The sequence below is a fragment of the Diceros bicornis genome, chromosome 24 (genome assembly GCF_020826845.1).
Source record: "Diceros bicornis minor isolate mBicDic1 chromosome 24, mDicBic1.mat.cur, whole genome shotgun sequence".
In the NCBI taxonomy this organism is placed as follows: domain Eukaryota; kingdom Metazoa; phylum Chordata; class Mammalia; order Perissodactyla; family Rhinocerotidae; genus Diceros; species Diceros bicornis.
In genome coordinates, this window is record NC_080763.1 from 9,110,872 (window position 1) to 9,132,376 (window position 21,505).

Below are 21,505 nucleotides of genomic sequence, written 5' to 3' on the forward strand. Positions count from 1 at the left end.
ATGTTATTAACTTGAATTGCTAGAATGTTGTATTTAACTACAGATCCAGTCTTCTTTCTATCAAGTATAAATAGTAATATCTTCATCAAAGTGTAGTTGTAGAATAGTTACACAAACGTTTGGACAACTTAATCTCTAGTAAGATTTCTAAACATTTCCTTAAAGCTTTATTTAAAATTTGAAAGAACTAGCTTATAGTAGAGAAAACAAATCTGTGGAATTCTTGGTGCTTCTGCTCTATATTTTGGCTTGTAAATATTAGTCATAGATTTGTTGATTGATTATTTGTATTAAAAGTGACAGTAGCACGTAATCTGTGGGCTTGTCTTGCTTGTGCCATAATTAAAACGTAGAGTTTGAAGAAGTAACTTCAGTTTTCTTTGCATAGAGAAAATCTCTGCTGGCTTTGGAGAAAGAAGAGGAAGAAGAGAGAAGTAAAACTATAGAGAGTTTGAAGACAGCACTGAGGACAAAACCGATGAGGTAATTTTTCCACTGGTAGCGTATATGCTACTTGTCTTCTTTTTCTTCTTCTCTTCTCTTCTAGCCTTTCTTCCCCTCTTCTTTTCTTCCTTCCTTTCTTCTTTTTTCTGCCAAAAAAGTAGCCAAATTTTCGAGGAAGTCTTAAATTAAAAGCATGCAATTGAGCCATGGATGAAATACTTTAATCACTGAACATTCATTAAATTGATTGTCTTCAATTAAAAGATATGCAGGCGGCCATTAAGGTGGCTAAAATAAAAAAGACAGGGACTAACAAGTATTGGTGAGGATGTGGAGAAATTGCAACCCTCATTCATTGTTGGTGGGAATGTAAAATGGTGCAGCCACTTTGGAAAACAGTTGAGCAGTTCCTCAGAATGTTAAACATAGTGTTGCCAAATGACCTAACAACTCTATTGCTTGATATACAGCCAAGGGAAATGAAAACATGTCTCCTGAAAAACTTGTGCATGAATGTTCATATCAGCATTATTCATAATAACCAAAAAGTGTTATCAGCCCAAGTTCTATCAACTGATGAATGGATAAATAAAATGTGATGTATCAAATGGAATATTATTCAGCCATGAAAAAGAATAGAGTGCTGATACATGCTATAACATTGATGAGCCTTGAAAATATTTATGCAAAGTGAAAGAAGCCAGATACAAAGGAGCACATATTGTATGATTCCATTTATATGAAATATCCAGAAAAGGCCATTCCACAGAGACAGGAAGAACAGTGGTTGCCTGGGGTTAGAGAGAGGGGGAAATGGTCTTTTGGGGGTGATTAAAGTGTTCTAAAAATCACATAGTGGCAGTGGCTACACAACTCTGTGAATATGTTAAAAATCACTGAATTATACATTTGAAAGTGTGGACTTTTTGGCATGTGAGTTATGTCTTAATAAAACTGTTATAAAGGAAAAGATGGCAGTCAGCTTCCACGGTGTGCCTCCCACACCTTCATTTCCCATTAATGCCTCTGAGGTTTGGTAGGATGTTGGGGTACTTACAGGTATAGTTCATTAGGACAGGTGCTATGAATGAAGCCAACCGGTTTAACCAGCTTGACTATATCTGGGTCATGGGGTTGGGTGAAATGGTTGGTCCCTTCCTTTATTTGACTATAAAATGCTAACTGAGAAAAATCTACTGATGTAAAAAAAAAATCCTATGCAGTTGTGTGACAGAGGTTTTCTAGCCTATCCTAATAGATCAATGTTTCCCTCTGTGTGTGTGTTCCCTCTGTATGTGTTCTGCATTCTCAGATGTTAATGGGTATTCAAGGCTAAATAAGTTTGGAAATTTCTGGAGTAGTCAGATAAACAGGTTGTATTACTTCTGAACTTTTCAGAGGCTTAACATGCAGATGTGCATTGTGAATTATTCTCATTGATTGACTTTATGGTAAATAAGTGCTATAAATATCAATAAAACTAATGTACAGTAATAAAGTACTGCTTTTATTTATTTTATATATTGAGATTCCATGTAGTATGTCATACAAAAGAAGGGATTTCTACACCACCTTAGGGATATAGACGATCATTTGTTTGACGAGCATGCTCTTTGACTTTCATTGATACGGGGCCTACCTGGGTGGGTGGTCAGTACACAAAAGTGCACGGGGGCTGGATGTTACCGTAACACAGGATCAGCAGATGACTTGAACCTAAGACATATTCTGAGTGTCTTCTTGTTCCTGATTTTCTGTGGTCATATGGCCTATTAATTGGTTGGTTGTATCAGTTGAGATCTGTTTACCTCAAATGGAGATTTTTTTCATGCTTGTGGCTGACCATTGGGTCTGTGCCAAGGAAGAGGCCAGGAATTAAGGAGACTTCATCCATGTAAGCCTTTTAGTATTTTAGGAACTATATCTTTCTTTCTCCAGCCCCCTCAAACTCTTGCATTAAGGGCTATTACAAAATTCCAATGAGACTTAAGTCTGATACTCTTTAACCTTCTCCTCGTGACAGGTTTGTAAACAGATTCATCGAGTTGGATGGCCTGTCATGTATTCTCAACTTTCTAAAGACCATGGACTACGAGACCGCAGAGTCTCGAATACATACCTCTCTCATTGGATGTATAAAGGCGCTAATGAACAACTCTCAAGGTCGGGCTCACGTCCTGGCTCATTCTGAGAGTATTAATGTAATTGCTCAGAGTCTGAGCACAGAGAACATTAAAACAAAGGTGGCCGTGCTGGAAATCTTGGGCGCCGTGTGCCTGGTTCCCGGGGGCCACAGGAAGGGTCTGCAGGCCATGCTGCACTACCAGAAGTATGCCAGCGAAAGAACCCGCTTTCAGGTGGGCACCCCTCCCCGCTCTCCATTCGCCCTTCTCACGGGGCCCTTCCTGCCCGAGGGAGAGCCCAGCCTGAGCTCCCCCCGTGATGGCTCACACTGTGACTTCAGCGTTGCCTTCCTCTTAGGCTTTAGTACCAGAGAGTAGAATGTACTTTCCATACCTGATCAATCTGGGGTTTAGGACTTAACGAACTTAAAAATGTGGCCCTGCTTGCTACACGTTATAGAGCACACGTCTTTTGAATCCACTAAATACTAAATGGAGCGTCCCTGAAAATTTTACAGGTTGCCATTCGTGATTTAGGATTATATGAACAGTGAGATTATGTCACCGTATTTATACTCAAATATAAAAAAGCAAGCCAAGTTAATGAAGCACAATCTTTTGTACTTTGTATACATTTATATATGAACATATATGAGATAAGAATTTTGAAAGTAGAGTTTTTAGAACTAATCTTAAGAAAAAATGGTGGCTTTCTATAGACCCATATAATTCTGACTACATATAAGATTTAAAAAATTAACTTCTGAGTATAAGAAAACTAATAAAATGAGTGTATGGTTAATAATGACTCAGCCCTTTGTTCTTATATCTGTATCCTTGGTAGACACTAATCAATGACTTGGATAGAAGCACAGGGCGGTATCGAGATGAAGTGAGTCTCAAGACAGCCATCATGTCCTTCATTAACGCAGTGCTCAGCCAAGGCGCGGGAGAGGTAAGAATCTTCTGGACCACAATTTAAATCATATTATTAAATAATAATAATAAGAAGAAAAGATTACTGACTGTGGAGTCTAAAAAGCATAAATATGTATTTTATCACCCTTGTACTTTCAGGAAAGTTTGGACTTTAGACTTCATCTTCGCTATGAATTTCTGATGTTAGGAATTCAACCTGTAATAGATAAATTAAGGGAACATGAAAATTCAACCCTAGATAGGTAAGTCAGACTGTTCTGATCTGAGATGGATCATGCCTTTTCCATGTGTATAGTGCCAGCCTGTGAACGCCTTGTGACCGTCTGTAACATCAGCAGCCTGCCCCAGAACGTAGTCCAGCTAACGATGTTTCTGTGGTCAGACTTTGTAAAGGAAAGAAGCAGCACCGTGCCAAGAGAACTTAGTGTGGGTTTTGGCATTAGATCTGAATCCATATCCGAGTCCTGACTCTTACTTGCTATGTATTCTGGTCAAGTTACACAGTTTTTCTGAACCTTACTGTTTTTGTACCTGTAAGAAATAGTGATGATGATAACGACAGCTATCTTCAGGTCTGTTATGAAAATTGACTATAAAACATATGGAATCCCTTGGCACCTTTGATAGCCATTCTGTGATTGTTAATTTCCACCTTCCTGTTCATTTGCTCTTGTTTGCAATCATTTTACTACTTCTAACATATTCCCTAGCTCTCAGATCTTTCCTTCTACTACTCTTCTCCCTCATTCATGCACTCCAGGATGCTCTTCTCCTTGATATTCTGTGAATATGTCTAAGTACTCTTGCCTCAGGGCCTTTGCACTTGCTATTTCCTCAGCATTCGCAGATCTTCCCACAGATGTCCAAATTGCTTGTTTTCTTGTTCCCTGCAGAGAGATCTTTTCCAACCACTGTGTGCGTATTACTCACCTCACCTCCCATCATTCTGTATACCCTTTACCCTCGTGTATTTGTCTTTATAGAACTTATCATCCCCAGTGTCTGAAATACATAGTAGGGGCTCAAATGTTTGAATGAGAAAGTGAACAGCATGGACGTTTCTTTTGTGATCTTGAATTCAGCGACCAGTCAAGTGTAGGTATGTGGGCTTGTTTTTCCGTAAAGGGAGTCTGAGAGCAGGATCTGGACTTGATTGACTTTGCATTTGGTAAACATTTATTAATTATCTACTATATACTAGGCATCTTAGGCCTTTAAATTTGTCTCTTACTGTGATCTCATTTCAGTCAGATGATGTCTTTTTTCTTAGAAAGAGCATAGTTAAGCAAAGGCATTCAAATTTTCTTGTCTTATTTCTTTTAAAGATTTCTCTGAAAGTTTAGGAAAGGCCTTAGTATTAATGTCCTGATTCCTGTATGCCTCTGTTTATAGAATGTTCTACTTTTAATAGCTTTTCCTTAATTGTCTTTCAGGCACTTAGATTTTTTTGAAATGCTCCGAAATGAAGATGAATTAGAATTTGCCAAAAGATTTGAACTGGTATGTATGCTTACAATTACTCTGATTCAACACATCAGCTCATTTCCTTGTGTAGTGTGTGTTGTAGAGATGACATGGACCAGTGTAACCTAGGAGCTAAATTGAAGTGCTGTTTTGCTACCTAAATGGCAAGATTAGCTTCTCTTTGCCTTCGATTTGCTTGCCTTGCGTTGCAGGAATTGAGGAACTTGGATGTTTGACTTAGATTTCTTTTCCATGTGAAATAGGTTCATATAGACACAAAAAGTGCAACGCAGATGTTTGAGCTGACCAGGAAGAGGCTGACCCATAGTGAAGCTTACCCTCACTTCATGTCCATCCTGCACCACTGCCTCCAAATGCCTTGTGAGTGTGTTTGTGACTTACGCATGTGTTTCTTAATGTTCAGACGTCATTGACAGGGGTGTGTCTTCTGAACAGTGCTGATTAGGTTGGCTGTACACCAGGGATTCGAAACCTTGGTTTTGTGACAGCCTGATGTGTCTCTACGCAGCTTAAGGGATATCGTGAAGTTCTCAAAATGAAACGAATTATAACTTAGTGTGATTTGAAAATAAATATACGCCTTACAACACATTTAGAAAGGAATAGAAAGTGCCTCTCAATCAAGTAAATGATCATCGCATGTCAGAATTCCAGAGAATTTGGGAAGCATTGGTGCAGATGTTGTAAATATCTCTCTGGTTCTGTGGCTCTGGTGGGTGACCACTGTTGAAACATATTTGTCCTAGTTTAGAAACAACTTGAAGAATTTTTCCACCATTCTTTTCTTTTCTAGACAAGAGAAACGGCAACAGTGTTCAGTACTGGCTACTCCTGGATAGAATTATACAGCAAATAGTTATCCAGAATGACAAAGGACAGGACCCCGACTCCACACCTTTGGAAAACTTTAATATTAAGAATGTCGTACGAATGTGAGTTTCTTCTTATTTTGTTGCCCGTGAGATAATAGTGACAATGTAAGACATTTTCTCCTACTTCAAAATAGCAACTGGGAGAACTGAAATGTTCTAGAAGTAAATATGAGTTCCTGTACTGTATACACATGTAATATTTCTAAGTGACACCTGAGTATAAGTGGGTTTCGGTATGCTGAGGATCTTCTCTGCAGTAGACTATTTTTGTACCTAGAGAGCATACATTTAGCAGTGGGTCTTTTATGTTTTTTGTAATGAATGCTTCTTTACTATACAGGTTGGTTAATGAAAATGAAGTTAAGCAGTGGAAAGAACAAGCAGAAAAAATGAGGAAAGGTAAATGATTGAGGCTCTGACAAGAGGAAAGACTATGTTATTGGTTATTGAGCAACTCTGCTTTCTGTTTATTTTAGAAATTTGCATTGATGCTTCTTATCAACTTTGGTGTATCAATAGCCTTTCTTTTTCCATGTCTTAAGGGCATTTTGCACTTTTTTTCTTTAATTGAGCTATTTTAGTTATTATGCTAACTCCCAAATATTTTAGCCTTTTATTATAATCGTGTAAACTTTTTTGAAAAGCTTGTAGCATTTGCTGTTCAGTATTCATTAATTCAAATTTTCTTAACTAACAATCATCCTAACCCTCCCCCCATCCCATAACTCCTCTTTAAAGCACACTGGATTTTAAGAAATATAAGGGACACCACGGCCACTTGGTTTCAGCAGCCCAATCCCCCACATGACCTTAATTTGGCACCAGTTATAAAGAGAGAAATCATGCAGAAAATTACTGACCACTGTAGATATATGTGTATTGTGAAACATTAACAGACCAGCTATTGGTATTTGAATATGTCTTTGATATTAACACTGAGCATTGAGTGACAGGAGGGTCATTTATGCCCATCACTGTGCGAACCACTCACCAAATGAATGTAACTTTCCCCCCTCCTTCAAAATATTAGCAAATTAAAGTTGGCCTCTTTGAGAAAACAGTCATACCCCCAGCCACTACTCTTTCAGTATGCTGGTTAGTTGACTTCCATTTCCTTGTCCAAGTTACTCAGTCAGAGCCAGTGAAATATAATAGCACTCACCCTGATATTTAGTGTGTTGAAAAGAAGGTCCAAGCAATGCTCAAGCATTTCCTTTCCTCTCCTCACACTTGTCCTTTTCCATTGAGCAGAAAAGCCGAGCCACCACTGATACTGCAAAATACCAAATGTGGAGGACTGTTATATTGTGGGTTCATCATATAAATTCAGATTGCTTTCAAATAAGTGAGGTTGCACATATGTTTTTATAAATAAATTCCAGAAACTACTATAGAAAGAACAGAAACACTGACTAAAAGTTAGAGTAAGGAGAGAGTATACCAAAGAGAAAATGGTCAATGAGTGGTATTTTAGGGGTACCCCCTGGAGCATGGAGACTGAGGTGTGCAAGTTGACGAGAGTACTGAGGATATAAGCTTTGGAACCATTCAGTCATTCCTTCAGTGGATGCTTATTGAAGGCTTGTGTGTGTCAGGCTCTGTGCTGGGCTCTGGTCTGAGTCGCACCTCTGTCCCTGACTGACTGTGTAGGTAGGCTAAGTCATGTCCTCTTCTCCTCTAGTCTCCTCCTCTGTAAAATGAAGATTAAACCTAACTCACAGGATTGTTGTGGAGATTAAATGAGAAAACATATATAAGGACTTGAGCATCATGCCTGGCACATACTAGTTGCACAATCAATGATGCGGACTTTTGTAGGATTTAGGCGGCTGAAGTGGTATAAGAGAAAGTGGCAAAGGTCAGCAGGAGGAACAGGATGGTTTAAAGTGAGGTCATGGGGAGAGTCCAAAAAAGGAAATATTGTAGATAAAATCAGTTCTTTTCTGGAAGCTTCAAGTAGCAAAGTTGTATTAAAGAGGGTGCATGTTGATGAATTAGAGAGTGAAGGCTGCGAGGAGACAGGAAGTTCTATGGACCTGAAAGATGGAGAATTCTCTTTAGTGCAGCACACCCAGTCAGTGCTGAATAAAAGCTTAGCAAGTGCATTATAAAATGGATGTCATTGTGGAGAGAATCCCTTAGGCTGGAGCTTCCCGAACCTGGCATTACATCAGAATCATCTCGGGAGCATTTGAAAACCACCCTGCCCCTGGACTACAGACTAGACTCCCTGGAATGGGCTCTGGGGTCCTGAAATGTTAAAATCCCTCAGGTGGTTCCAAGGCTTGGCCAGATTTGTCAAAGGCTTATGACTGGTGATAGGAAGTTAAGTCTTAGAGTTGTCGAAGAGGAATGAAATGGAGAAGAGAAGGAAAATGGGCTACAGTAGTTTCCCATGAGGTAGTCTTTCACGTCTAAAGCAGTCAGGAAAGCACTCATGGAGTGGTGGAAGTGCATTGATGGTTATCTTAACTCCAAGGCTGGGGAAATCCAAGGATTTTAGTGGCTTGAACCCTGTTCTGCAAACTCTGATTTTGGAGGACTCAGAAGAGAGAAAATAAGAGACAGAGAGAGCAAGGATTTAAATGTGTTATCAAATTCAGAAATAGAGACCAACTCTGTATAGGTCTGCCCCCGTGGGTTATATCTCTAGTGGGTTTATTGATATAAAAAGAATAGGAATTGGGGCCAAGTATTTGAAATAAAAATCTGCAGCCTAGACTTAATTAGACCTCTTTTCCAAGGATCATCACTCCATCGGTGCTCGAGTCAGCAAGCATGTTGGCAATGTAGACAAGCATTACACTCAAGTGGATGCCTTGTTCCATTATGGCAGGATTGGGGAAGTCAGGGACACTACAGCTGAGAGAGAGTATTTTTCTTCCCATATTAGGGTGATCCTCATGCTCAGCTAGTACTACTGCCCTTAAGTATTTAATTCTGAGATGATAACATCTGCTTTCACAAGTTTTAGGAATTGTTTGCTGAAAGCATAAAATACTTCCAGTCCAAGTAGCCTTCTGAGGGGGAATGGGAGAAATGATTCTGCATTGGGACAGCGCTGGGTCTGGCAGCAGCATTTCCTCAGGGTGCAAGATCCTCCTTTTCAGCCCGTCTGCTAGTTGGACATGAGGCAGCAAACTTAGCTAATAAACACTGGACTTCTCTCGTTCTCATTTCTAATTTGTGACAGGAGGCCCTTTTAATATTCATTTTCTCAAGTGTGGCTAAAGGGCTCTTATATATGACAGGATTCTGAATTAAATACCAAACAGGCAGCATTCTCCTCCACAAATAGTTTCTCACATCTTTAGAACTGGGACTTTAGGGTCTCTTCTTCCATCTTTTACAAAACGTAGTTTATAAAGTTGTTCATCGAAGGCCCCTCCATACGTGAACACCGTTGAGCCCTAGGGTCGCTCCCTTTGATGGAGAAGAGGAATAATATTTACCTAATAAAGAGCCTTGCAATCATCCTTAGTCAGTTTTCTGTTTAAAGAAAATGCTTCAGCTTTGAAGAGTCCCTTGTTTTCATGACCAATTGTTTTCCTGCGTAGAGCACAATGAGTTACAACAGAAATTGGAAAAGAAAGAGCGAGAATGTGATGCCAAGACCCAAGAGAAGGAAGAGATGATGCAGACCTTAAATAAAATGAAAGAGAAACTTGAAAAGGAGACTACTGAGCACAAGCACGTCAAGCAGCAGGTGGCGGATCTCACGGCGCAGCTCCACGAACTCAGCAGGGTGAGGCCTGAGGGCCGCGGGCCGCTCTTCCGTTTCTGGGCAGCTGCCGAGGCCTCACTTATCCTGGAGCCCTCATCCTTAAGTAGACAGCTTCTGATGGGGGAATAAAACCTGAACCGTCTGGTGATTTATCACAGTGGTTGTGAGACTTGCTCCCTGTGCTTCGCGTGTGCATTAGGCAGTAGAGGGGTTTAGAGTGTGCATTTTTCAGTACAGATCCTCTAATAAGAGCAAGGGAAATCATATTAGCTTCTTAAAATGAAAACGAATTTCAGGAGAACCACACTGTATGATGGTGCAAGAAGTGAGAGACATGTGAATGCTTTGCAAACAAGCACTGGAGCACCAAATACAAAGGGCTGACCCAACAGAGCCCACAAAGGCCCTGAAAAGTCCCTTTGACTTGGTGCCCCCTTAAACCCACATTATCAGAACTGTAGGCAAAGTTTCAGACTCTCAAAAATCATCCAATGAATTTACTTCTTCCGTTGATCTTCTCTTTTCCTATTTTTGTCTTTTCAGAGGGCTGTCTGTGCTTCCATCCCAGGTGGACCCTCGCCTGGAGCCCCAGGGGGTCCCTTTCCTTCCTCTGTGCCGGGGTCTCTCCCTCTTCCCCCACCGCCCCCAGCATTACCAGGTGGACTGCTTCCTCCTCCACCCCCTCCCCTCCCTCCTGGTGGCCCGCCTCCTCCCCCAGGGCCTCCTCCCTTAGGGGGAATCATGCCACCTCCTGGCGCTCCACTGGGTCTCACACTTAAGAAGAAAAACATTCCTCAGCCCACAAATGCCCTGAAATCCTTCAACTGGTCTAAGCTGCCTGAGGTAAGCCATTGTTCCAATTCCCTCTAATGGACAGCTTTAGCAGCTCACAGTGTTGTCCCCGAAAGGGAAACAGCCCTATCTGTTAAATGATCTCATTTTCTAGAATGGACTTGGGATTCTCACTAGCTCAGATATTTAAGTGATAAGGCTTCTGAAATAAATGACATATTGTTTGAAGCCAGCTCACTTTGAGCATCGGGTAGAATGAAAAATTGGGGACAGCAGCCCTTTAAGTAAAAAAGAACCACATCCATTCTTTTCGTGCTTAACTATAAATCCTAGCACTTATTAACTTGATGTTTGCAGAACAAACTGGAAGGAACAGTATGGACTGAAATTGATGATACAAAAGTCTTCAAAATTCTAGATCTTGAAGACCTGGAAAGAACGTTCTCAGCGTATCAAAGACAGCAGGTAACAGCATGTGCCCTCCAGATGCTAAAAAAGTGAAAAATCATGTCCTCATGCATTTTCCCTGAGCCATCTGCCATAACCATGATACGACAGGCTTCTTAGTTCTAGGCTGTGTGTTCTACTCTGGTGTGTTCCTGCAAAGCAGCATGGTGTGTGTGTGCACGCACATGTGTCTAGGTGCCCATCAGTGTGTGTGTGTGTGAACACCCTGAAGGTAAATAAGGTCCTCACGAGGGAGCTTCATACCCTAGTTAGTGTCCAAGACCTCGTCTCTGTTGGTGGAAGGAGTTCTGTTTCTTATTATCACTTGTGCTTAGTCAAAATGGGTCACCAGGAGAAAATACTAGTAGGTGAGTTACCTAACTTGTATTGTCACCTCATAGTGTTTCTGAAGCCATTTTATTTTATCTGACTTATAAATATATATATCAAATGGTATTATCAGAAGTAGACTGATTTTTGAAATAGATGGAACCTTTAGAAGTATAGGGGTTGGTAAAGGACTATAATTTGGCAGCTGGATAGAACCTAGAGAGAATTTTTTACTGTATGTCACGAACATGATTTGACTCAGAAGTGGGGTTTCAAAATCTGAGCAAATGTGGGGATGGCAATGAATCAAATAGGACCAGAGAATCTTCTGAAAAGTGAGCAAAGCTTTTGTGATAGTAGTGAGAACATGTGATTTGGTGCTTGCTGATGTGGCCAAGTAGACAGAGTCACGTCATGAGCCCTGGTCATATCTGTGTGGTTCCTCTCACTCCTCATCTTAGTAGAGGGCATCTTAGTAGAGCTTCTTAAGGGTGGAACAGAAGAAGTCACAGCAAGGTGTCTCAGTACAGAGAGTTTCAGAAGAATAAGGAAAAGGTGAAGTGAGATCCCAAACAGTCAGTTAGAGACCTGGGAATGGAATCATTGAGTCCTGGAGTATGAGCAGAAAGATTCTTAAGGAAGACTGAGAAAGAGAAGTGGTGAAGAGAGCAGAGTGCATCTTCATAGGGACACATGAATGCCAGTCATCCGCACAGGGGCTTTCCGTCGGCTTTTCTGGGAGGCCCTTAACTCCCGAGTGAATCATGCCCAGGGTGGAGCGTCCTCAGAGAAGCAGCAGACTTTGTAGTCTGCTTAGACTTGGCCTGGTTCTCAAGAAAGAGTGTCTCGGAAAGAACTGCCAAGCACTGAGGGAGAAGATGAACTGAGGCTGGGGGAAAACAAAAGCTGAGGGTTTTATTTTCAAAATGGCATTTCATGCATCTGAAACTGAAAAGAAAAAGTAATATGTCTTTTAGCCACACTATTTTCGCTTAGAGGAAATCTTCTCTGCAGTGTATTTTATGCTATTTTAGTACAGTACAAAAAGGCAGGGGATTGCCTGCCATAGCAGCATGACCCTAAAATAGGAGCCCTCACCTGGAGCCCACTGTAAGTGTGAAGGCAAACTTGTGCAACATTGAACACACCAAGTGAAGGAAAATAAAGAAAAAAGATGATAAGACACTGTCCAGTAGAAAGCAAGACACTTTATCTTTCAAAGGACAAACAAAAGAGGTGTTTAGAGCCCTTATTTGGCAGGTGCTTGGACTAGACTCATTCATGATTGGCTACAACAGGCCGCCTCCTCTCTCCCCCTCTCCCCCCTCCCCCCTCCCTCCCCCCCCCTCCCCCTCTCCCCCTCTCTTTCTCTCTTGTATCCCAGGAACGTGTCCTCTGGGCCTTGACATGAAGTCTTAGTACATTGTAGCGCATTTTCTGGCAGATTCAAATAATCTGACATCGATACACATCTCATTGATTTCCCACCTCAGTTTCAGTCACTAATACTGGTCCATTCTGGTTGCCTAAGATGAATGGTTGGGAACTTAAAGAAGTAAATTAAAGGAAGGGAAACAGCAGTTATTCCAAATGATGCTGTTCAAGTCTGAGCATGTGGGTTGCATTTATTATGAAGGCAGGTGGTTGAAAGACCCAAGTTTACAAGATTCATAATTAACTGGCTTTCAGCAGAAGGTGCAGAAGGATGCTGCCAAAATGCTCTGGGACAAATATGTGGACGGTTCTCAAGGGCTCTGGGAGACAGGGTTGCAGGAAGCCTAGCAATTGGGTAATTGTCTCCTAGCAACCAATCACTGTTTAAGTAATCAGTAGTCATTCCAGTCAGGATAGACCTGAACATTTCAGTTGTACTTAACACTGAGTAGACTGGTAAGTAGAATCATTTGACATTTTCAGTAGCACTTTCTAGAGAAAAATTTCAACACACCTGCTCAGCTTGATTCAAGTATGTTTCCCTTCTTGGTGCAAGAATTTGAGATGAGAATTTTTAAACCATAAATATGTTTCCCAAATGAAGGTAATTTGAGCCATTTTATTGAATTTACTGAATGTTGAGAGACAGAAAATGAAAAGATGCGTACATTCTAGCAGCTGTATATAGGACAGAGTAAAGGAAATGAGGTGCCTGTCATTGAATGTCTTGTTGTCTCACGACTAATGACAATGTCAAAGGCCTGTGCATTTTCATTTTAGTCCTGGCAGTGCACTATATAATTATCGTCACACTTGAAATGCTCTCTTTTCCACTGCCAAATGAATACTGGGAGCCTATTTTTTCTGTGGTGTCTCCTCTTTCTTCCCTCCAGAGTTATAAAACCCTGGTGCAACTTTCTGGATTTCAGCCGGTTGTTTGGCCAAGTAAATTTCTCAGAGACCCAGAGGAACACATGAATACCGTTATTTGCATGTAAGCAACAGGAACACTACACAGAGTAAGATTTTGAAAAAATCTCCAGTATTAGATTAGTATAATTAGATGAACACTGACTAATGACATTTAGGAAAGATTTTATATAATTATATAATATGTACACACACACACACACACACACACACACACACAAGATATGCCCCAATGATTTGAGAATTATTATATCATTAAAATCAGAATGGATATTTATACTGTCTGCTTTGTATATGAAGTCCTTCACAGGATGCAAATGTATTAAACTGTTGCACAGACCTACAATGCAATTTATACTATATAAGCAGAGATGAGGAAAATCTGTAAATAGCCGTAAGATAGACTAAAAGATGCAAGTCAATATTAAGTATTCATACATTTTTGGTGCTGAGTACAGTATACGTAGTTCCCAATCTCATCAACCCTAAAATTTAGTTCTCAAGGAGCTCGTATACTTATTTTTTTATTTAATCCTCACACCAACTCTGTGAGGTGGGTATATTCCTATTTCACAGATAATAAAATTATGGCTTAGTGTGTATTCCATGTCCGAACAGGTGGCACACTCAGGGCTACAAGTGGCATAATTCTCAGATTCACTTTGTTCTTACGCCTTGGTTTTATTCATTGTGAAGGTCAGGCTTTGTAATGAGTTTCTTTAACTCCAGTTTTAAGAATAAGACCATTCCTATTCAGGGCTTTCTGTTTTTTTCTTTTTTTCCTTGTGGATATCAAAGGTGTGCAGAGCTGATTATGTAAGCTTATGTGCCACATGGAATGGAATTTAATAGCGTGCAGTTATTCCCCTGCTCACATTCCAGAACTTCATTTGGAAGGCAATTTCTTGAATCTCAGAACTTCTTTTTCTCATTGAAACTATATTATACATGATTTCCAGGCCAGCCACAAAAGACTTATTTTAATACATAATGTAGCGCATTGCATAGTAGTACTATTTCAGATGCAATTAAACAATATTCATTCTGGTTTTGTGGGAAATTTTCATCTTGAGATGTTATAGATTCATTCTCCTTATCCATGCAGTTGGACAGAGGAAATGAACTTTATATTTACCTAAAGGGAGTCGTAGCTATAAATTAACAGCTCACTGTCTCCATTCCTCCTCCCTCCTCTTTGCCTGAAGACACCCTTCTTTAGGGGCAGTAGTCTAACATTTCAAAGCCTCTCTGCTCTGGTTTATGAAACAGTCACTGCTATTCCAGGCTCCAAAGTCTGACCTCTCCTGCTAATATGTAAGATACAAGTCATTCTTGGGGTCCCATTTGGAATATTCAGTGGTATTTTCTTACAATTTTCCTTTTTTATTCTTTTTATATTTTTCATTATTCTCTATATCTAGTTTTAACATTGAAAAATTATTATGATTTAGGATATTTATTTCAATAATCTTGGTCCTTAGCCATGGCACATGAAAGCAGAAGAGAAAATGGTAAGTGATGGTTTTTTTTTTTAGGACCAAAGTATAAGGTAGCTGGACTCCATGGTAGAGTTAATCACTGCAGGGTTTTATATAGATATTTGTGTAAGCATTTTTCTGGAGAGGGATCCCCAGCTTTTAACAGATTTACAAAGGGATCTCAACGTCAAAAAGATTAAGAACCATTCATGCAAGGGTTATAATTATCAATGAAGTGTTAATTCATCATTTCATTGTGGAACCCGATCTATAGGAATGTATCAGCACTGGTTCCTGAAAATGCAAGTCCCAACTTCCTATTTATATTCCAAGCCCTAACCCCTACACTAAAAATCACCTGGAAAATTCAGACATCCTGTTAGGTGGAGCCAAATAGAGACGATTCTATCATGTTTGGCCCAAGCCAGTTAGTGAATAATTTAAGGTTTCGAAAAGAATGTTAACTTATTTGAAATAGGCCTGGGGGAATCATTATTTTTAACATACCCCATCTAATAAGTTTTGTGATTTTATCTAAAATGTGATGGTTAAAGGACTGCTAAAGAAGGGGAATCTTAGGCTAACAATTAACCAAACTCTCCCATGGCATTCCTCCTCCTCCCCTCATGAAAGGTAGGATATGTTACTGAGCTAGTAATTATTACACTGAGTGCTGCCACTGCTTACAAGTGACCAGCTGTTCTTCAGCTCAGCTGAAAGCAGGGTAATAGGAGGAAAAATGGGCTTGATCATCAGCTTGAAAGATAATTGAATTGTATGATACTTCCAAGTATAGAGCTCGTAACTATGTGTCAGTTACTATAGAAAACGCTTTATGTGCATTATTACATTGAGTCCTCACAGTCATAAGCCAGTTGTCAACCCCATTTTACAGATAGCGAGACTGAGCCCCAAGCCACACACCTAGTTACTAATAGTTGCCTGGTTCCATACCCCACTACAGTAGAGGTCAGAAGTCTTAATTTCCTGACAGTGGGAACTTATGGAGAATGAGTTGCCAGAGAACTTCATAGAAGTTTCTTCTTTGAAGGGCAGATAGTGAGAGCAGGATCTAAATTCAGCTAGCAATGTGTCTCTTTGAGAGAGGAAGGTAGGGTAAGATAACCTCATGGAGTTCACTTCACCATAGTTTTTTCTGCCCTTGAAAGGAGAAACTGCTTTTACAGAGAAAGAGTCCTAAGGAGCTTCAGAGTAGAAAACTTGTTAATTACAAGAGGGACAAAAGAAAACTGTGACATCAGAGGAGAAGAAAGGGTTCTTGTGGTTATCAGTTTATTTTTTCAATGCCTTTCTGGGAAAGCAATCTCTCCTTGTATGGGTGGAGCAAGGTAAGGACACATTTTGTTTCCCACTAGAAGAATGATGTGAAACAGCTCATCTGTGTAAAATTGGCCTTGGCAGTGCTGCCAGGACCAACGAGGCCTTAAGGAATCTGCTGAGCAAATGCTGGTTGTGCAAGCAGTTGGCCTGAAAGCTGGGCTGTTTTGCGCACCAAAGCTTTATTCATTCTAGCATGGCAAAAATATGCAAAGAAAGCTCTAACTTTCTTATAACATGTCAATTACTTCTTCCTCTTTCCCGTCTTTGCTCCAACTCTTTTCTGTGAACTATTTCCAGAAGAGACGGTTGACCTTGTGTGCTTGGACAGCCCCGAGGCGGTTGGGACAGGGCCACCAATGGCGGACACCACATGAATCACTTATTGTCTCTTAATTGCATGTTTTGTCTTTTTCCTCATACCTGTCCGTAGCACCCACAGGCATTGTTTGGACTCTTTGAGTGGTACTGAGGGTTAATGAATGTTACTGACCTAGGTTTTTGAACTTGTCTTTTATCTTTTCTTAATCCTTCCTTATGACACAAAAAGACAGATTATTTCCACCCAAAAAAAGCATATTTTGCTAGTAGTACATGACAATGGGAGTAGTTTCCTTAAGTTGATGGAATTGATGACTTTCCTGCTTCAAGTGAAAATCATCATGTTGAGTAAATGGAGCCCAATGGTCCTTTCGGAGAGGGTTTGTTCCTTTCCTAACTTGGGTCTCTCGGGTATTTTAAGTCCTTTCTTTTCTGAATTTGATTTGCCACCATTGAAAATTGTGTACAGCAAATGCTGTCTTCTCTCTCTACCCTGAATGCTCAGTACTGGGCTCTTCATTGTGTCTTCAGCCAGGCACTCTGGTCTCCATCAACTCTCATTGCTGCTCCTAGGGGCATAAGTCATCTCTTACCCTGTGTCACTGATTTCCTTCCCTGCTTTGACTTTCCCCCATTGGTGGCTCTAATTTCTGAACAGCATATATCTGATTTGCCTTTTCCATGCCTCTGCCATGGCTGTAGGATTTCTTTGTGAACAGTAACTCCAAGCAGGTAAGTGAGCTACCGCCTAAACCCTGCTTAGTACACCTCCTTGGCTCACTGTAAGCTCAAAATGTCCTGGTTAGCCCATTTTTTTCAGTCAGTGTCATGCAATGTCTGGGTAATTCCATGTTGGGTCTCAACTCGTGACTCAATATTTAGAGGTATGCCTGAAATCTCAGCACGACAAGAGACAGTTAAAATTTGATCACAGGGTGCCTCTTATTATAAACTCCATATCATCTTTGTTTCCTAGACTGTTATACAGTTCCAGAGCTCTTTGGTTTCCTTACATTTTTAAAGTGCCATGATCTATTTTTTAAATTAATCCTGACCTCTAATGAAATCAAACTTGCTATTTATCAAGTTAGTCTATACTTTGACCTTGATTTTATGTATAATTGTTTTATGCCTCTCCCACCATAAATTATGACTGGCCATTATTGCTTACAGCTTTCTGTATAGCAGCAGAGTATACAAGTAGTGTTTTATTGTTAATTTAAGTAATTGAACTAATGCCTTGAACTGCCCCCTCCCCATTGTCCATCAGGCTCCAGGGTAATGAAAGTTACCATCTGGGCTCAGGAGCTTCTTGTTGCACATGAAGACGTTTGGGAGGTTTTATTGTTCAGCTTTTTGAGTGCTCAGGATGCGAATGGTTCTGGGATGAATGGGCCCTGCAAATGGCTGGACAGGCGGTGGCAAGCGTCAGCTGAGCTTGATTCATAGTGACAGTTCTTCTGTCTGCTAGCCATAGGGATTTGGGGGACAAAGGGAGGGTATATGCACGCTTAGGATCTTCAACTTAGAAGCACTTTGTTCTTCCAAACAATGCTTTTTTAAATGTGGGTGGTCAGCTTTTCTTATTATTTCCCTTTGTCAGCTAGATTTTAGCCTTTGTTTCAATTCCACCACCTCCCTATACTCCCCTCCTCACCATTTCAGCTTTGTCTATGTGTGTGTGTGTATGTGTGTGTGTAAACAGAAAACATAAAGGAGCGTGTATCTGAAGATGGAATGTCCCTGTTTGACTTTGATGGATTTCTTTCATGCTCCTTATAGAAAGAAGCAGATGCCATCGATGACACACTGAGTTCCAAACTAAAGGTCAAAGAGCTTTCGGTGATTGATGGTCGGAGAGCTCAGAACTGCAACATCCTTCTCTCGAGGTATTGTTGATACTGAATAAACATTTCTGGTAGGACCAGCCTTTCTATCATGTGGCTCCAAACCTCACATTTGTACTTGTTCTTTTCCCTGGACTCTGCTGAGGGACGGTTCATTGGACCCTCTTCTGTTTAAGGTGAGGAGAACCTTGGTGCTCACTTTCCCTAGAGGAATGTATCAGAGCTGGACACCTACTTACTTAGAGTTTAAGTTCCACAGACTCCAAAATGTAAAAAGCAGAACATTCCGAATCAATGTTCCTTTGTTTGTTTTTCCCAGAGAGCCTGTAAAATGGTCTTTACTTTTGCTTGTACTTCTTGGCTTTAGAGATATTTTGGCCATTGAATAACACTGTCACAGAATCAGCACCAACCATGAAAGCTTTGTTTTATTTTGCTTTCTAAAGTCACCTTTTTATACTTCAAGGTTATATGGTTTCATGCTCTTTTTGAACATTTTTATACAAATAAATAGTTATGTAAATCTCAAACCTCAGCGAAATGCTAATTTATCCAGTCCAGCCCTGTTCAGAAATCTTTCTCATAATTAGTGAACCATCATGGCTGTGGAACTTGAAAAAGAAGAAAGGAAATTTGGGAGCCTGGAATCTGATTGTAGCTTCAAGCAATGTGTTAGGTCATCCTGGGTATTTCAAGTAGCTTTTCTGGATCTAGTTTGTTTTCTCTAAAAGGGACCTTCACATTAGGCAAGTACCCAATGCTTAGGAGGTGAATGAAGATGTAAAGAATCCTGAACTTCAGGGCATTATGTATAAGTCACATTGGTTCTATTCTGGAAAGAATGTTGTGTATGCATTGAGACTGGTGTAAGGTGACTTCTCTTTCAGGGGGAATAAAGAGGGAAAGTAGTTGTCCTTACTTTTTAGATGGTCTTGAGTGAGTTTCTTTTAACACAAAGAGCCACTGCATGGTGTTCTGCATGGGAGCTTGATTGTTAGCCAGATAGATGTTACTTTAAGGAGCAAAAGTTGCTTTTAGTGCAAGAGAAATTGAAGCTGAGTGAGATCCCTGAATCTTAACATAAATAGTAAGGTAACGTGAGCCATCCCTTTAGCATTTCCTTTCTGTGTCTGGCTGGAAGCTGTGTAAATGCCCAGGCCTTGTAGTTACCCCGCTTTGCTCCCTGAACACATGCTCAGGAAGATACCGTTGAAAGTAATTTGAAGATCTACTAATTTTTCTTCTGTAGTGTATACAACTTGTTTTGTTACAGTTTCTTTTTACAAATAACATTCTTACTAAATAGCAAAATTAATTGAAAATTTGAGGGAAGTTTTTTTATTAATCCTAGAATTTCTCCCTATATTTTGTGCTTTTGCAGTCTAGATGAACACTAAAATAACTTGACAAAGGGATCTAGCACTCTGAATTTCGATAGTATTTAAGTGCTCATAGGAGTAAAAACTGACCTAGTTCCTCATAGATGGATTATTCTCAGCACCAGGTGCCAACCAGGGTAATTACACTAGTTATAGATAAGGTTACAACTCCTTCTGGCAAATTTCCCATCCCATTATTGAAGGAATTATTTCATATTTGTGGTATGTAATTGCCTTGTTACTGCAAAAGTGTCAGAGCCTAAGGTGACTTAGAACTTGAATGATTCTGAACTCTCTCTAGAAGACGATTTTAAGGACTTGCCTCGTAGCTGTTAAATTATCTATTAAAATCCAATTTAATGAATATATAGTATTACGATGAGCATAATTAACAAGTGTATTGTGCGTAACAAAGTGAGTCCCAGTAGACCTTATGGTAATGGAGCCTTATTGATCAGGTGCTAGAACCTTCTCTCCCATAGTGGCTTCAGTCCCACCTGCTTTTCTGCTCCACGATCAATAGTTTTACTCTCTCGTCAGGAAAGCACAGGGATGACGTGTTGCATGTGCTGTGATAAAAGTAAAAGAATTGAAGCAGACTTGATTTTATTTTGTTTTTTGTTTAGTCATTTAACCAGTGAGTGGTTACCTGGCTGTCACTCTCCCCCTTTCCTAAGAGTGGTCTGACTGGAAGGAGACGGGGGCTCAGCTGAGGGAGAGGGGCACCAGATGGTGGGTCTCGAAGGGTGATACCAGTCACATGGGCGGGGGGGCAGGAGACAGTTCCCAGGAGGCGTGCAGCTGGAGCAAAGGCCCCAGAGGGATGTAAGCACAGCTAATAAAGAGAGCCCTGCAGTTACAGCCATTACTGATTGCATCGTGTGAGGCCAGGCAGGAGAGCCGGAGACCCCTGCCTGCAGCCTTGGCGAGGGCAGAGTCAGCCCAGGCTCAGCCATGCCTTCCTCATCTGTAAAGTAGAGATGATGCAAGTGGTAGCCTTGCAGTGGGCTTGTGAGAATTAGACCTAGTGCATGGCAGCCCCTGGCAGGTTGCCTGCATGTGGTAGCCGCTTAGCTAGTGGCCTGTTTATATACTCATGGGATTGGGAATTGGTGCAAATTGTTCAGGAGGAAAACACTTTGTTTTAATAAGGTTCCAAGTTTGATCTCTTCGGCATTAGCAGGATAGGTTGGAAGGGGTTGAGAGCTGGAAGCACAGCAGCCATCAGATAGAGGCTCTTTCTGTCGTCCAGGTGAGACCTGATGAGGGACAGAATTGAGAGAGGTGAGGAAACCCTCAGTAGGACTCGGGGGACTGATTTTATGCGTGGGGACAATGAATAGGAACGTTCCCAAGTTGATGTCAAGATTTCCTACCTTTCCAAACTTACTATCTTTCTTCTTTTCTGCTTATTTCATTCCCAAAGGCTGGCGACCCTTTCTGTTTCTTTTCTTGCTGACTAGGAATTTAACACCTAGCAATACAGTCATTATACCAGATTCCACCACAGTGAAAGCCTGTGGCATATTCCATGGGGTGTATTTTAATGAGCGCACGTCTGCGGTGTGTGGTTATCCTTTAAAGCTCTTCCTTCCCCTCACCCTGCAAAAGTTAACGGACCC

General features: G+C 40.7%; 1 protein-coding gene across 4 annotated transcripts in view; it reads left to right on the forward strand.

Moving 5' to 3' along the window:
• DAAM1 (dishevelled associated activator of morphogenesis 1) overlaps positions 1-21,505 on the forward strand; it is a 159,775-nt gene that overhangs the window by 113,576 nt on the left and 24,694 nt on the right. For all 4 annotated transcript variants that reach the window (XM_058567030.1, XM_058567031.1, XM_058567032.1 and 1 more), the window contains 12 exons: positions 389-483; positions 2,468-2,801; positions 3,412-3,522; positions 3,645-3,748; positions 4,940-5,006; positions 5,234-5,351; positions 5,785-5,923; positions 6,204-6,262; positions 9,421-9,608; positions 10,131-10,430; positions 10,737-10,844; positions 18,440-18,546. In XM_058567030.1, coding sequence (XP_058423013.1) covers positions 389-483; positions 2,468-2,801; positions 3,412-3,522; positions 3,645-3,748; positions 4,940-5,006; positions 5,234-5,351; positions 5,785-5,923; positions 6,204-6,262; positions 9,421-9,608; positions 10,131-10,430; positions 10,737-10,844; positions 18,440-18,546 — 1,730 coding nt within the window. The remainder of the gene's footprint in view (positions 1-388; positions 484-2,467; positions 2,802-3,411; positions 3,523-3,644; positions 3,749-4,939; positions 5,007-5,233; positions 5,352-5,784; positions 5,924-6,203; positions 6,263-9,420; positions 9,609-10,130; positions 10,431-10,736; positions 10,845-18,439; positions 18,547-21,505) is intronic.